General features: G+C 45.4%; 1 protein-coding gene across 1 annotated transcript in view; it reads right to left on the reverse strand.

Moving 5' to 3' along the window:
• The window catches only part of Napb (NSF attachment protein beta), a 59821-nt gene extending 44409 nt beyond the window's left edge, over positions 1-15412 (reverse strand). The window contains exon 1 of the mRNA XM_004668749.2: positions 15237-15412. Within this exon, the coding sequence (XP_004668806.1) occupies positions 15237-15334 (98 nt within the window). The 5' untranslated portion in view covers positions 15335-15412. The remainder of the gene's footprint in view (positions 1-15236) is intronic.
• Positions 15413-15984: the final 572 nt, after the last annotated feature.

A 15984-nucleotide genomic window follows, 5' to 3' on the forward strand; every position in this document is an offset into this window, starting at 1 on the left:
GCAGGCCTGTAATCCTAGCACTAGAGAGGCAGAGGCAGAGGAATGGTGAGTTCCAGGCCAGCCTGAGCTCAACACAGGCTTAAGCGGTGGTGCAAAGAATGTTAGAGCCAAAGGAAAGGAAAGACTGCTTATGATGCAATTCACCAGACAGAAACTGCCTTGATATCCACGACCTTGCAGTGCCTATCTTTACAAGGCTCTCATAACAGGAGGAAAAGACGATGACATTAAAATAAAAGAGAGACGAATGGAGACAGGGAGGGGATATGATGGAGTGTAGATTTGTGAAGGGGAAGTAGGAGAGGGGAGGGAATTATCATGGTTTATTGTCTGTAAGTATGGATGCTGTCAATAAAAATGGAAAAACTGGACTGAATTCATATTACAATAACATTTTCTTCTTCAAAACATCAGACAAAACAAAACTCTATCTCAAAAACAACCGACCAAACCTGAATGAAGCCTGCTGGGCTATCTGTCAGCTGTGGGCAGGGTGCCTCAGGGTCCAGCCCTAACCCCTATAGGAGGACATTTCACCAAAGTCTGAAAATAGAACATTCTGCTTGTGCTGTAGTATATATAGTTCTGGAAAGTTCTTCACACGGCAGTGGATTCTACTGAGGGATAATTTTAAATTTCTCAAAAATTTCTTCAAACATAAAACCATTTTTTGTGATTCCTTCAGTTTCCTAGTTCAATACTAATTCTACTCTGCTTGAGCCCCTCCACAAAAGACATTTATCTATCTTGTTTTTCTACATATAAATTTAATTTTCCAGAGAAAGAAAATCTAGGCCTTAGAGACTCTTGAGTGTGCAGCACACGTGAGGAGGAACACAGAGTGGAGCATGGAGACTTGAGTTCTTTTCAGAAAAGTATTTCAGCACGAGCAATTAAGAATGGAGTTGGCTGGCACATACAGCTACTCCTGTGTGATACTGCAACCACTGAGTTTGGGCCAGCTGACCTGCACTGGGACAACAGGAAGAATATAGATTCTTTTGAAGGAGCCTGAGTGCTCAAGGAGTGTCCTGCTCTTCAAAGTCTGCTTTATTCCTCCCAGATTAACAAATTGGCACCCTACCTGGTATTGTGGAGTATAAGAAATGCAGGAAAGAGAGGCCATTAAGTTTGCAACACAGTTTTGTGTTTTGGAAATGGTCATGGGCAGTGTGAAACAGGTTTGCTGGTTGCCTGCATGGAGACCCCATGGGATCATGAGAATGAACCATGGATTGCAATGGAGACCCAGTGGAGATGCCAGGAGCACGAGATGGCTGCCAAGGAGAGCTGCCGGCTCTCATGAAGTTTTCCAGGACTGTGAGTAGCCTAGCTGGAGGGGTGGAATTGGAATACCTGAGTCTTGTTGCTGGCTAGAATTATCAGACTTGGAGATTTGTCACTGACTAGAGTTGTTGGACTTGGAGCTACAGAGTTTGGTGTTTGCCCTGTTTAAATCTTGTATTGTTGAATAATTATTTGCTATGCCCAATGCTATATTTTGCAGTGTGAATGTTTATTCTGGGCCACTATGGTTTTTCTGAGGTTATTTTTTGGTATTATGGCTCAGTTAAAAGATCTTGGATTATGAGGATGCATGAGCATCATTGGATTTGGTAAAAAAAAAAAAAAACTACAGGGATTTTTAAAGTAGGATGAATGTATTGCATTTAAATCATGGATGGTTATCAGTTTATAGAGGCAGGGGTGGAATGTGGTGGTTTGATTCAGGTGTCTCCCATAAACTTAGGTGTTCTGAATCTTAGACTCCCAGCTGATGGAGATTTTGGAACTAGCACTTCCTGGAGTGGGTGTATTGTTGGGGACGGGCTTATGGGTGTTATAGCCCGCGCCCCCTTGCTAGTGTTTGGCACATTCTCCTGTTTCTGTTGTCTACCTTATGTGGGCCAAGGGGAGATGTCTACCCTCTGCTCATGCCATTATTTTCCCCTGCCATTGTGGAGCTTCCCCGTGAGCCTGTAAGCCAAAATAAACCTTTTTCCCACCAAAAAAGAATGGAGTTGGCTGGGCATGGTGGTGCATGCTTTTAATTCCAGTACTCAGGAGGGAGGTAGAGGTAGGAGGACTGCCATGAGTTTGAGGCTAACCTGAGACTACACAGTGAATTCCAGGTCAGCCTGGGCTAGAGTGAAACCCTTCCTCAAAAACCCAAAAGTAAATAATAAACAAAGCACAGGATTAATAGGTACTTAGGAAAAGGGATGCAAGTGTGGATTTCTCAAGAGTGTCTTGTTTAAGTCTTTTTACAATAGGCATATATGTGATTTTGATGGCTTCTCAAGTGATATCTCAAAGGGCTGCTAAGGATCTTAAATGAGATGATAGGGTGGTACCAGATGTGCATTAGAAAGATCTATAGATAGTAAAGTAAAATAAAATCCTAGGCCACAAAGATTTTATAAGGACTTTATTTATTTTTACTGTAAACAAAGTTTTTGTCTTCTTTTTGCGATTCCCAAAAAATTGCAGGTTCACACATCTGACTAAAACCCTATGTGAATATCATACATACTCAGGTCTTAAGCATGCTTATTGCTGCTAACATTCTTATTTGAAAATAACTCTATATAAAAGTGTCTCTATGTAGGCAACCTTCAGAGATTTTTTGTTTCCCATGCTGGAATTGCTGACCTCGGGTGGTGAGAGACTTCAGTTAGACTCTGGAGTGCGGGCCCTCCCCCCCCCCCTTAAATTTGTCCTTCATTGGCCTCCATCCTGGCGCAGGCCCCAGGCTGGGCCCAGGGCGACGGAAGTCTGGGTAGGATCTTTTGCATTAATAGTGTGACCAGAGCTGCTTCTTTAACGTTTCCATCCTAGGTTTTCACACGTGTAGCAATCACCATCTATACCTTTGGGTTATTATGAGGATCAAAAGAAATAATGGAGCATGCCCAAGCAGGTCGTCAACCAGGATGATTACTGTAACTCCATCCATGTGATGAAAACATAAAAATCTGGGGAGTAGTTCTGAACTGGAAGGCAGGGCTAATGAAAGTCTATAGGTCGCAATCAGTAGGCTGGCACTGCTCAAGCAAAGGCTTGAGGGGCGGCTTCTCCCTCCTTTGCCATGTGAAGACCCAGCCCCCCAACCCCCCACCCATCTTCAGACTTCCATCATGCACAGTGAAAAAGCTGATACGAGATGCCAATGAATCCTATACTTTCCAGCTTCCAGAATTATCTGTTCTTTGTAAGTCACTCAGCCTCAAGTATTCTATTACCACAGCACAAAACAGACTTAAAGATCCGGAGCTGGGAGTACTGGGAAGCAGATGGGGCAGGTATCAAGCTAGAGAGTGCGGTTTTATTTAGTCATTGTATCAGTTTCCTTCCTGTTGCTGTGAACTTGACTAGAAGTAACTTACTGAGGTAAAGGGTTTATTTTGGCTTACAGTTTCAAGGAGAAGTTTCATGGCAGGGAAGGCAGGTGGCAGGAGCAGAAAGACAGCTTATCACATTTTAGAAGAAGCAGAGGGCAAATAGCAGGTGGGGCTGGGCTATCAAATCTAAACACCCACTGCCCAGCGACCCACTTCCTCTAGCAAGGCTCCACCTCCTAAAGGTTCCACGGCCTTCTCAAACAGTGTCACGAGCTAGGACAGCGTTCAAACACAGGTACTTTGGGGGGTATTATTCATTCACACCACCACAGTGGTGGACGTTCTAAAATGGTTGTACAGTGCTGATATGTGAAAGAAAAAGAGGAATTATATCTTCAGATGAGTGAATTATACGGCAAGTGAATTATACTGCCTTCTCACTTGCCAAATAAAATAACCTCTGTGGCTATGTGACACTGTGAAAGACAAGATGTCATGGGACCAAAAAGGAAGCACCAGAACAAAGAAAGCTTTCTCTCACTGCCTTGGGTCCCTCTTTCCTCACCTTCGAATCTACATGTTCTTAAAACAAAACACTGAGCTAACAGTCTCCCCAACAGGAAACTCCTCACATGAGAAGTTCCTCACCTTTAGCCACAGCTCCTTAGTGCTAATGAGAGCCAGCCTTCCCTGAGTCTTGTTTTTCTAACAAGTACTGGGAATCTGGAACTATAATTACAGTGCAATCATTCTTATTAATGGTTTCTAAATAAAACTAGCTTAATTAAAATGAACCTTATCCTATTTTCAGAGAGGAATGGGACAGGCCAGAAACAGTAAGCCTCCTATCGTATGCCAGGTTCACACCAGATATGCCCATGTTATGCCAGTTCAGGAAAAACACCACCTCCATTTCACGGCAGAGACAATGGCAACTGCAGGCTGGAAGCTCACCCTGCTCACCCAGCCTGGGACAGTGGTGCAGATACCTCCTGACTTCAAGTTTACAGATCTTCATGAAAATACTGAATGAACCAGCTAGCCCAGGAGACTCACCTCCCTTGAAGCAGAATCATTTAGTGTTTTAAAACACGAAATGGGGCCAGAGATATAGCTCAACAGTTGAAAGCACTTGCTTGCCAAGCCTAAAGACCTGGGTTTGATTCCCCAGTACCCACATAAAGCCAGATGCACAAACTGGTGCAAGGATCTGGAGTTTACTTGCAATGGCAAAAGGCCTTGTCCGGCCCATACTCCTCTCTCTCTCTGTCTGCCTCTTCTTTTCTGTCTCAAATAAATAATTTCTTTAAAAAAAAAAATCCTGGGCTGGAGTGATGGCTTAGTGTGTAAGGTGATTACCTATGAAGTCTAAGGACCCAGGTTTGATTTTCCAGGACCCATGTAAGCCAGCTACACAAGGTGGCATATGAAGTTCGTTTGCAGTGGCTAGAGGCCCTGGTGTGCCCACTCTCTCTCTATCTGTCCGCCCCCCCAAAATAAAAAACCACTAGAGAAAGTCAGTGTGCTAGAGTATGTCTGAAATGCCAGCACTTAGGAGAGAACTTGTCTATAAGAAACCAAGTACAAGAGCAAGAGAAACCCTCCTTTGGCTTTTTTACACATACTATGACACATACATACCATATATACATATTTTTATTTATTTATTTCTGAAAAAATTAAGCACCACAAATACACAAAGTATGCTTTGTTTTGTGTACATGGAAGTTGACTGTGACAAGTTTTAAAAACAAATATTCAGAGTTCACATTCAAATAACTGACCTGATTGCTACCCAGTCTGAAATGTAGCATCTGTGAAAGACTCTCCACTATGAAGTAATGTAGGTATGTAGCACTTTAGTGACAGGAACAAAGCTAACCTGAGCTAAATTAACCATTTTTCAGTACTATGGGATTCTGCCCTTGAACTAGAATATGTCATGAAAGAAAACACTAGCCAGCTGACACAAGAACTGCCACACTCCACAGCCCTGGCCCATACCATCTCCCGCCAGTTTCAGGTACAAGGTCCGCTCCTTTTTTCTTGACCCTGCTTTTTTTCTGTGTGTATGTGGTTCTTCAAGGTTGGGTTGCACTCTAGCCCAGGCTGACCTGGAACTCACACTAGCCTCCGGGTGGCCTCAAACTCAGTGATCCTTTTACCTCTGCTTCCTGAGTTCTGAGATTAAAGGCGTGAGCCACCACGCCTGGCTGACCCAGGGTTTGAGACCACTATGTGTGTGTCAGAAAACACTAAAGAGGCAGGTGAGATGCCGAGGAAAGAACCTCGCTCTTTAGAGATGGAAACTGCCCAGACAGCACATCCAACCCCACCCTCTTCCACTGTGATCAAAGCCCAGCACAGCCCATCAGGGGTCAGTGGACAACAAAGCTGTCAACTCAGTTAATCCGCCCACACTCTCAAGTCATGCTCTTTCCCCATCCTGAATAATCACTGTTTTGGAGTGCAGTACCACACACACCAACAACTACAGTACATACTATTTTAAAAATGTGGGTGGGAGGAAGGAGGCATCAAAGTAGACTCGGGAGAATTAATGGCACACACATTATGAGATGTACTGGAGAGAAAAAGGTGACAACTTCAGAGGAAGAGAGAAAGCTGCATCTAAAATGACCAGATATTGGAGTAGGAGCATCTTGAGAAGAGTCACCATGCAGTCACAGCGTACACACAGAACCAGAGAAGAACGGACTCTAACATTATCAGGTCCCCTGAGGGCTATCCCTTGAGGGATGAAACCAGGGATGGTTATGTCTGGGAACACCCAGGACAGGATAGCTCGTCCTCCTTATTTAGCAAAGATAGACACAGAGAATGGCTGCACAGCCACTGCAAATGAACTCCAGATGCACATGCCACTTTAAATATGAATGGTAAGGGCCTGACTCATGAGGTTTCAGAGGGGAAGGAATGGGGCTAGAGGCCATTTGTGCTATATTATGGCAAAGAATGTGACTATGGTGTGTCCCTGTCCTGAAAACCCACGTGACGGTGAATTCAGAAGTAACTGGCTAATTTGTTTGGCAGAAGAAACTGGAAGACAGCATAGCATTCAGGATGCAGCATGGCCCTGTTCAATGCTCCTACACAGAAATGATAAGAAAACATGCAGTTTGGAGAGGAAAGGTGTACACAGAAGTCTAAAGCCATGCAAAAGGTGGGCTTGAAATGGCACCTGTAACTGATAAAGAGATTACTGTTAGAAAGGAGAAATCAGGGGCTTTGCAATGCGACAACAGGAAAAAGTGGCTTAAAAAATATATATGCTTATGAAAAAAAGTAGCTTGAGGGCAAGGCCCCACTCACACAGGGCACAGCAATGCACTCACTTGAAACAAAAATTAATTCCAAAAGACAGCATCAGAGTCCAGACAGCCTCCTGGGCGTTCTGCTCTCACGCATTCACCCGCTGTCTTCACTCGGTGCGAAGGCAGAGGCCAGTGGAGCTGTGCACTGAGATGTCAGGCTACATCTTGAGTTGCCAAAACGTAGCATTATCCAGAGGAAAACAAAGCCCTGGCGGAAGCACAGGATGGCCCAGTACTCCCAAAGGCTGCATGCCACTCTTCTCCTTATACCTCCTTGGGCAGTCATGAGGTCGCCAAAGGCTCCATGGGGAAGGGGAACTGAGCAAAGACACATGGCCAGAGAGGAATGTATTATCCTCTTATGTAACAGCACTAAAGCAGGAAATGCAAGTAACAAGACAGGGACTGCTATCCTGGACCAGACAATGCAAAAATTGGGTTCAAGAGCATCAACTGAGATAAGTCAAGTTCATTTTTTAATGCTAAAGATAAAATTCACAATGAAGTTACATAAGTTGTGAATCTCTTTGTATCAAAACACAGTAGTCACCTTTGAAAATCAGAATCAACAAGAGATGCAACTTAATGACCCACGTTTGACTCTCCAGGTCCCACACAAGACAGACACACAAGGTCGCACATGCACACAAGGTGGCACACACACCTGGAGTTCGATTACAGGGGCTGGAGGCCCTGGTGTGCCAACTTGTTTTTTCTTTTTCTCTCTCATTAAAAAAAAGGTCAGGCAACATGGTGCTGAGAAGAAGGGACGAAGGAGTGTCTAGCACTGAAACATCTCACACCCTCCAAGGCTCAGGGTCCATTGCAGAAGAGGTGGCATGTAAGAGCCAAAGGAAGGGTACCACTCCTTACATACAACTGTCCGGACAGAAATTGGCCTCGATATCCAAGATCTCGCAGTGCCTAGCAATACCTACATAAGACCCTCATAATAGGAGAAAAAGATGATGACATCAAATTAAAAGAGAGACTAATGGAGTGAGGGAAGGGATATGATAGAGAGCAGAGTTATGAAGGGGAAAGTGGGGGAGGGGAGGTAAATGCCATGGTTTTTTGTCTATAAGCATAGAAATTGTCAATAAAACATATTTAAAAAAAACAATAATTTCTTTTTAAAAAAGGCCAGGGCTGAAAGGATGGCTTAGCAGTTAAAGCATTTGCCTGCGAAGCCAAAGGACCCAGGTTCAATTTCCCAGGACCCACATTAGCCAGATGCACAAGGGGTACACACGTCTAGTGTTTGTTTACAGTGGCTGGAGGCCCTGGAGTGCCCATTCTCTCTTTCTCTTCCTCTCAAGACCTAGACAATATAGTTAGTAATTAGATTTTACAGATCTCCATCAAACTGATAAGAAAATATCTACCTTCTAAAATGCACATGGGGTCTGGAGAGATGGCTGAGCAATTAAGGTGCTTGCTGGCAATACCTAATGATCTGAGTTCAATTCCCCAGTACCCATGTAAAGCCAGATGCACAAAGTGGTGCCCACATCTGGAGTTTGTTTGCAATGGCTAGAGGCCCTGGCACATTCATTCTCTCTCCCTCTCCCTCCCTTCCCCCTCTCTCCTTGCAAATAAATAAATAAATAAATAAAATATTAAAGAAAAAATTGTGAATGCACAGGACCATTCAACCCTGTATTAGGAGGCAAGGAAAATCTTAGTACATTTTCTAATCAGAATGAGGTACGACTAGGAAGTGATAATAATATATAAGAAAAGGCTCGGGCTGGAGAGATGGCTTAGCGGTTAAGTGCTTGCCTGTGAAGCCTAAGGACACTGGTTTGAGGCTTGATTCCCCAGGACCCACGTTAGCCAGATACACAAGAGGGCACACACATGTGGAGTTCGTTTGCAGTGGCTGGAAGCCCTGGCGCGCGCATTCTCTATCTGTCTCTCTCTCTTCCTCTCTCTCTCTGTCACTCTCAAATAAATAAATAAAAATGAACAAAAAATATTAAAAAAGAAAAGGCTCCTCTGCCCAGGAGTGAATCCCCTGAACAAATCTCAGATCAAAGGAAACACAAACTGAAAAACAAACAAGAAGAAAACACAACTCAAAAACCAGAACATGAGGGTTGCACAAGTGTGGCCCCTGGAGTTTGGATCCCAGAACCAGGTCAAGTGACGCGAGCTGCACATGCGCCTCTCATCCTGGTGTGCCTACGGCACTGGAGGGGGACTCAGAGGAACCCCTCAATTTGGGCAGCACTCCCAGCAGCAAACAAGGCACCCTGCCTCAAACACGGTTGAAGGCAAGGATGGACACCCTGAGCTTGTCCACTGACCTCCACATGCATGCTATGCACCCACATCCACAAACACACACACACACACACACACACACAGAGGGGGGGGGCGGGATTTGTTACTTCTGGAAGGTGAACTTAGGAGATGGAAGACTGGGAGTTTATTACTGTCCAGCTTTTCTACCACATATACCTCCTTGTTTATAATAAACAAATGTTTACACAGGACAAAGAAAGAGACACAACTTCTTTATCATGTGTACCCTTTTGCTCTTGGAAAGCAAGAGAAAAATACATGAAAAATTAAGTTTTTGCATTACCAGCAATATATTCAGTCTCTCCACCAATATTCACCAGCTACTCAGTGCACACCACAAGCCTGAGCCACAGCAAACAGGGTACACTCCTAAGAAACCGCTACGGCGGACTCCTTACCCCTCCCGGAGAACAAGAAAATGTACAGTGAACACCACAAAGCTGCAAATGAAGAAAGCCAACCGAACTGTAACCTGACCTAAAATAAAAAAATTAAATTAGCAAGGATGCAGCTTTGTGCAGCCCATAAGAATTGATTCAATCTAACAACTCTGAAAAGCAGGCTCTGTCCATCTGCTGTTTGAAAACATAAAGAAAAGAAAAAGCTGAGGGGCTGGAGGGATGGTTAGTGGTTAAGGCACTTGCTTGCAAAGCCAAAGGACCCAGGTTCAATTCCTCAGGACCCATGTTAGTCAGATGCACAAGGTGGCGCATGCGTCTGGAGTTTGTTTGCAGTGGCTGGAGGCCCTGGTGCACCCATTCTCTCTCTAACTATAAATAAATAAATAAATAAATAAGCAAGCACTGAGCATGGCTTATGGGACTGGTATGGTCACTGAAACGTGAGCTTGTGCTCTGTCTTCCCATACATGATGGTATGCATTACTATATTTCTTATATCTTAAATGTATAAAATAACTATCCAATATGTTACCTTAGTTCTTGTAAGAACTACAAATAATTTTTGATGTTTCCATCCATGTTTTCTGAACTCTAAGACCTGTCTTTTTAAGGCTACCTGAGCCTACGTTTGTTTTGTTTTAGTGTTTTAATTTTTTTTTAATTTATATTTGAGAGAGCAAGCGAGAGACTGTCAGAGAAAGGGTAAGGGTGGGACAGAGAGAATGGGCATGCCAGGGTATCCAGCCACTGCAAACAAATTCCAGATGCATGCGCCACCTTGTGCATCTGGCTTATGAGAGTCCTGGGGAATTGAATGTGGGTCCTTTTGGCTTTGCAGGCAAACGCCTTAACTGCTAAGCCATCTCTTCAACTCTGTTTGGGTGTCTTTTGAGGCAAGGTCTCACTATGCAACCCAGACTGGCCTCCAATTCATGATCCTCCTGCCCTCCTGTCTCAGCCTCTGGAGTGCTGGCATTGCAGGCACAAGATGCCACACTAATGACTCCTTTTCAGTGTTCAGTCTGCAGTAAATATTAATAACTGAGAAAGACTTAAATGCTCTCAAGTCCCCACCTTACTTTCACTAACCAGAGACACATCCTTACTGAAATAAAGATGAGTGGAGAGCACTGGTAACAGCCAACATTGCTGAGAAATATTCCAGTTTGTACATATAGTTCATTAGACTTAAGGTTGGGTTAAGATAACCCCAAAAAAGTCTTCATTAAGTTTACAGCAACACTACCCGATGTTGAGCTCTTTTATAACTCTGAGACTGAAGAAAGTGATACTGAAAAGATACCCCAAGGGCCCTGGTGTGTAGCTCAGTGCAGTGGGCAGACTGCTCGTCTAGCACTGTCAAAACGAGAACACCAGAAACATTTCCCCATTCCCTTTTTTGCACATGCGTGTGTATTCACGTATGTGTGTTCATGTGTGGGTACACGTGTTTGTGGACGTGTGCACATGTATATGAACACAGAGGCTAGAGGACAACCTTGGGCATTGTTCCTCGGATATACCACTCATTGCTTTGTATATACATACACACACACACACACGTGAGAGGGCAAGAGCGGGCAAGACGGGGGGGGGGGGGGGAGGGAATAGAAAATAAGAATATTTATTTGGGGAGAGAGAATGGGCACGTCTAGGCAAATGAACTCCAGGTGCACGTGCCACTCTGTGCATCTAGCTTCACTGTGCTGGTGAACCATCTCCCGAGCACCCCACCAAGGCCTCTAGCCACTGTAAATAAGCTCCAGACACATGAGCCACTTGTGCATCTGGCTTTATGTGGGTACTAGGGAATTAAACCTGGGCAGGTAGGCTTTGCAAGCAAGTGCCTTTAGCTATTGAGCCATCTCCCAAGCCCCATCCATCTCCTTTTGAGACAGGGTCTCTCTCTTGCCTGGAGTTCACCAATTAGGCAAGACTGACCGGCCAGTGAGTCCCAGGGATCCGATTATCTCCATCTCCCCAGTGCAAAGATTATAAGCACACACCACCATGCCCAGCATTTTACATGGGTATTGGGGACTGAACTCAGGTCCTCATGTTCGCAAGGCAAGTACTTTATCAAATGAACTCTCTGCTCAACTTCCTCCTCAGCCACTATTACACATCACTCTCTTCACTATGTACCAAGTAAGACAAGTCACTCATCCTCCACCTGTGGTCTCTTGGCAACAAATGGAGAAAACAGCAAAGAGGTCTTTGCAATTCAAAACTATTTCATGGTGGGTCTGGCCAGTTTAAAGACCACACTGGCAGTTCACTGACATTGTAAAGTAGAATTTGAAATTACCCACAAAATCCCACAGCTCCTTTCTGGCAATGGACTAAATGAAAACTCAACTCTTCTGGTATACGTTTGCTGTACTAACTACAGTACGCCCTTTAGGAAAAGTAAGGTTTGATTTGATTGCACAGCTACAAAAATACATCGCTCTTTAGCCAGAAGTCAGGGAGAAAAACAGAGGAGTAGTCATAGGGGTTCCTCGCATGTCTGCATTCCCTGCCAGTGGTTTTCCTGTAAAGAAGCGGCAAGGGGCTCTGCTGGGAAATGCTCTGACACCTCCGCTACCAGGAAGAAGAGGCCCAGAATTTGGGCCTTACACTGGGAAGGAACATTCCATGGATGTTTTCTTGTGAATACCCATGCATATTTTCATCTAAAGCAACAACAAAAAAAGCAGAGCTATGGACCAGCGCTGAGTGTTGTCACAGAAATGTGTGGATGGGGTTAATACTGAAAGATGGAATGCAGAAGGTGAACTCAGGCTTTAATCTGCAGTTAGGATTTGAACAATGTCAGTGAGTGAAACATCTGCAATATGCCAAATGCCTTTATTAAATGGCTGCCTCATCCTCGAAGCCTCACCTGTCCCCATGAAAAAGCAAGCTGGTACGCTCTTAAATAAATGAATTCTGATGACATTCAGATCAACAAATCAACATGTGTGTTCTGTTAATTCCATGTTACCAACTTGGGATCTGACATGGGATAGATAACACTACCGTAAACAAAGAGTCACACACATTCCAGCCTAGAAAGGCGATGACAGGTGCAAACTGATACAAAACCATAGACTTTCCATTGTAACTCATGGAGAAGCAAGTTTTGGCTTCAAATACTTACATACTATTAATAAGATTCACAGAACTCCTAGTACTCTTCTTCCCCTAAGTTCTCTGGATCCAAGAATTAGCCGAAACACCACACTCCTCATTGTATAAATAACACATGCTTGGCATAGGAACTGGTTAAAGCTCTCTCAGGTATTTGTTCATTAAGAGATCAATGATCAGGGCTGCAGAGATGGCTCAATGGTTAAGACACTTCCCTGCAAAGCTTGACCGGGGTTTGATTCCTCAGTACCCATGTAAAGCCAGATGCACAACACAGCACATGCATCTGGAGTTCATTCTCAGTGACCTGAGGCCCTGGGGAGCCCATATACTCCCCCTTCCCCTCCCCCTTGCAAATAAACCACTCACTCAATCCACCTGGCCCTCTCAATTTAGAAATATGTAAATTATCACATAACCATCTCCAACATCAACAGTTAGGTTGTACAAATGTCACTGAACTCTCACTGATCATGAGATGCATTAGTATCCCCCAATTGTAGCAGAGGAAACTGAGGCTCACAGCAGTAATGTTAACTTGCCTCAGGTCCCCAATCTAGGATAACAAGCCAACCTGCTGCAACCAGGTTACACAGGATTTTATTGTACAACCTGAGTGCAAAAATGAAGATGAAAGTCTTCCTATATGGCCTGTTAATGGCATACAGTAGAAGTCAAACAGGTGTTTTTTTTTTTTTTTTTGCATGTACATGTGCATGTGTATGTGATGTGGTACGTTTTTTATGTGTGTGATGGTCAGAGGTTAATGTTGTTTTCCTCTATAGCACTCTCCACTTATTACTAATGTGTGTGTGTGTGTGTGTATTTTAACTAAAGAAAGGTTTCTCCCTTAAAACCAGAGCTTGCTGATTCACAGTCTAGCTAGCCAACTTGCCCTGGGGAATCCCATCTCTGTCTCCTGAGCGCTGGGATTATAGCCTTCTCTGCCTGCCTGCAATTTACACAGATGCTGAGGATCAAAAAACCCAGGCCAACAGGCTTGTGTGGCAAGGTTAAGCACTTCATCCACTCAGACACTTCCCCAGCCTTGAGACGTTTCTTTCCCCAAGATCTGACCTACTTTCCTAAAAACAAAATGCCTCTTGACCAAAAGAACAGCAAACAGTGCTGTCATATTTTTCCTTTGCCAGTTAGACTCTCCAAGGAAGCACATGCCGATTTGAAATATGCTGTGACATTAAGATCACTTCCCAGTGTGAGGTGCTACACCAGTAAATTTTACAGGAATAAACTTTATGTGCTTTGTGAATCAGTGAAAAGAGTTAGTCTTAAACATAGCTTTAAATACGAATTTCTTATAACATTTAAAGGGGAAGTAAAATCTTCCATTCACTGCTGTATCTTTAAAAATCACTTGAAAAATTTAGGACCCACTTGAGATAAATGCCTTCTGAGGTCCTTGAGTTCTGGCTCCCTCTCTTTATTCATGTTTGCAGTCCACACTACTACCATGCACTATATGAAAGTTGTTCTAGGCATCTCTGAGAGATATATCCACGCGATTTACCATTAACATGTTACATAACAATTCATTTACAGACAAAAGAAGAAAGCTGGCAAGTCCAAAGTTCATTGGGTGTGTTTTCTGGACTAAGTGTCCAAATTGGACTTGTGCAGAAATAAAATTGTATCTTAACGCAATGGTTAAGTGTGTACCACGGATCTTTCCCAATAATAAAAAGTTGCTCTTTGTCACAGCAGAGCTTGCACTTTCAAAAGGAAAACAGACACACAGGAAATTTCTGCGGCTGTCATCATAAACAGCTGAATCATTCACATAATCAACAGCACAAAATTCTCCCACAAGCTGTCAGTGCAGGTCTGTTTGCGGAAGGCTCAGGATTTAATACCTTCCCTAGGACAGAATAGAAAAATTACAGGAAATTACGGGGATCCCCAAAAGATGATGACTTAAAACAGGTGCTGTTTTACCCTTAATCAACCAGGGGACCCTGGATATTCATCACTTTGGTAAAGGTAAAATACCATGCTAAGAAAATGCTTCCCTTAAGTACGGAACGCAGTGCCCCTGGACCAAGGCCAGCGGGCATATGCCTGTGAGAACTGAGTGCCAGGCTTGCGCACCCCGCGGGAAGCCAGCAGAGAAGAGCCAAGCGCCAAACCCGGGTTCCTGGACGGCCCCGCCCTGGTTCTCCCAAGCTATACACTCCCCAAACAGGCAGAAAGAAGAAATCTGCCTAGCCTGGTTTCCCCCCAACCCCCACCCCGCAGGCGAGCTTGGCGCGGAGACTGGCCAGGGCGTAGGGCCAGCGCCGCCGCGAGGGGCGTGGGGGACACGGAGGTCTCTGCAGGGCGCGTGGGCGTTCAGGCTTTTATAGGAGTTCCCGGGGGTGGGACGGGACTAGGGGTGCTCCGAAGGGTGTGCGAGGACTGAGGACCCGGGAGAGGTTCTGGGGATTGCAGAGACGCGCGGACGGCTGCAGATCGCCAGGCGCGTTCGGGGGGATGGGCGCTGGGAGGGTCTCCCGAGGGCGCGTAGGGCCAGGACCCCCGGGCGTTCCGCAGGACCCAAGGGGGGTGCAGGAGGCCCGAGAAGGTCTGAGGAGGGTGTCTGAAGGGAGCTGGGGACCCCAGCCGGTTCCGGGGAACCAGAGTGCGTGGGGGACTCTGCAGTGGCAGCCGGCCGGGAAGGGGCCAGGCACCGAGACCCCTTAGCGCACGCACTCTCAGGCGCTCACCCGAACAGCCCTCGGAGGAAGGAATGCGAAGCCTTCACTCGCTTCTCAGCCTCCGCCATCAGCTGCACGGCTTCTCGCTCCTTCCCTGCGTTGTCCATATCGCCCACCGCCGCCACAGCCTCCTTCCGCGGGTGAGAGACGAGCCCCGGGCACCGGAGTCCTCCCGCTCCGGGCTGCAGGAGCGCAGGCGCAGCGCGCGGGGCCGGCCGGGATTTGTAGTCCAAGTCTCTGACCGGGTCTGGAGGTGGGAGCTACTCTAACTACAATTCCCAGAAGGCCGCTGGGCCGGGCCGTACGCGAGACTGATTTGCAAACCGTAGAATCCCCCAACTCCGGCGCGGGGAGGCGTGGCTCTCTGGAAGGGTCCCTGGCTTAGGTGGTTAGGTGGACTTGAAGGGTTTTACGTATGTAGGATTGGAAGATGACCGGTGTCTTCTAGGAGAGATCACCTAAAATGCGCATCATCAAGAATCCCTGACCAGGACCGAGACGTGGCACTGGATGGATGGACGGGGGATACGACAGATGGGAATCCTCAACCCACGGGCAGGTCCTGCAAATCGGGATCTAATGCAGTCTCTCAGTGCAATTCCATCGACCATGTGATGTCCTCCGCCTCAGCTCTTCAAACAACAGCTGGAGGAAAGACCTATTTTTAACCTCTAAAAGCAAGACGTTTAAGAATGCATCATCTTTCCCAATAAAGACTAACGTTGTTTTAAAGTGTCGCGAAGCCGCAACTTTCCGT

The sequence above is a fragment of the Jaculus jaculus genome, chromosome 8, assembly GCF_020740685.1.
Source record: "Jaculus jaculus isolate mJacJac1 chromosome 8, mJacJac1.mat.Y.cur, whole genome shotgun sequence".
NCBI lineage: Eukaryota > Metazoa > Chordata > Mammalia > Rodentia > Dipodidae > Jaculus > Jaculus jaculus.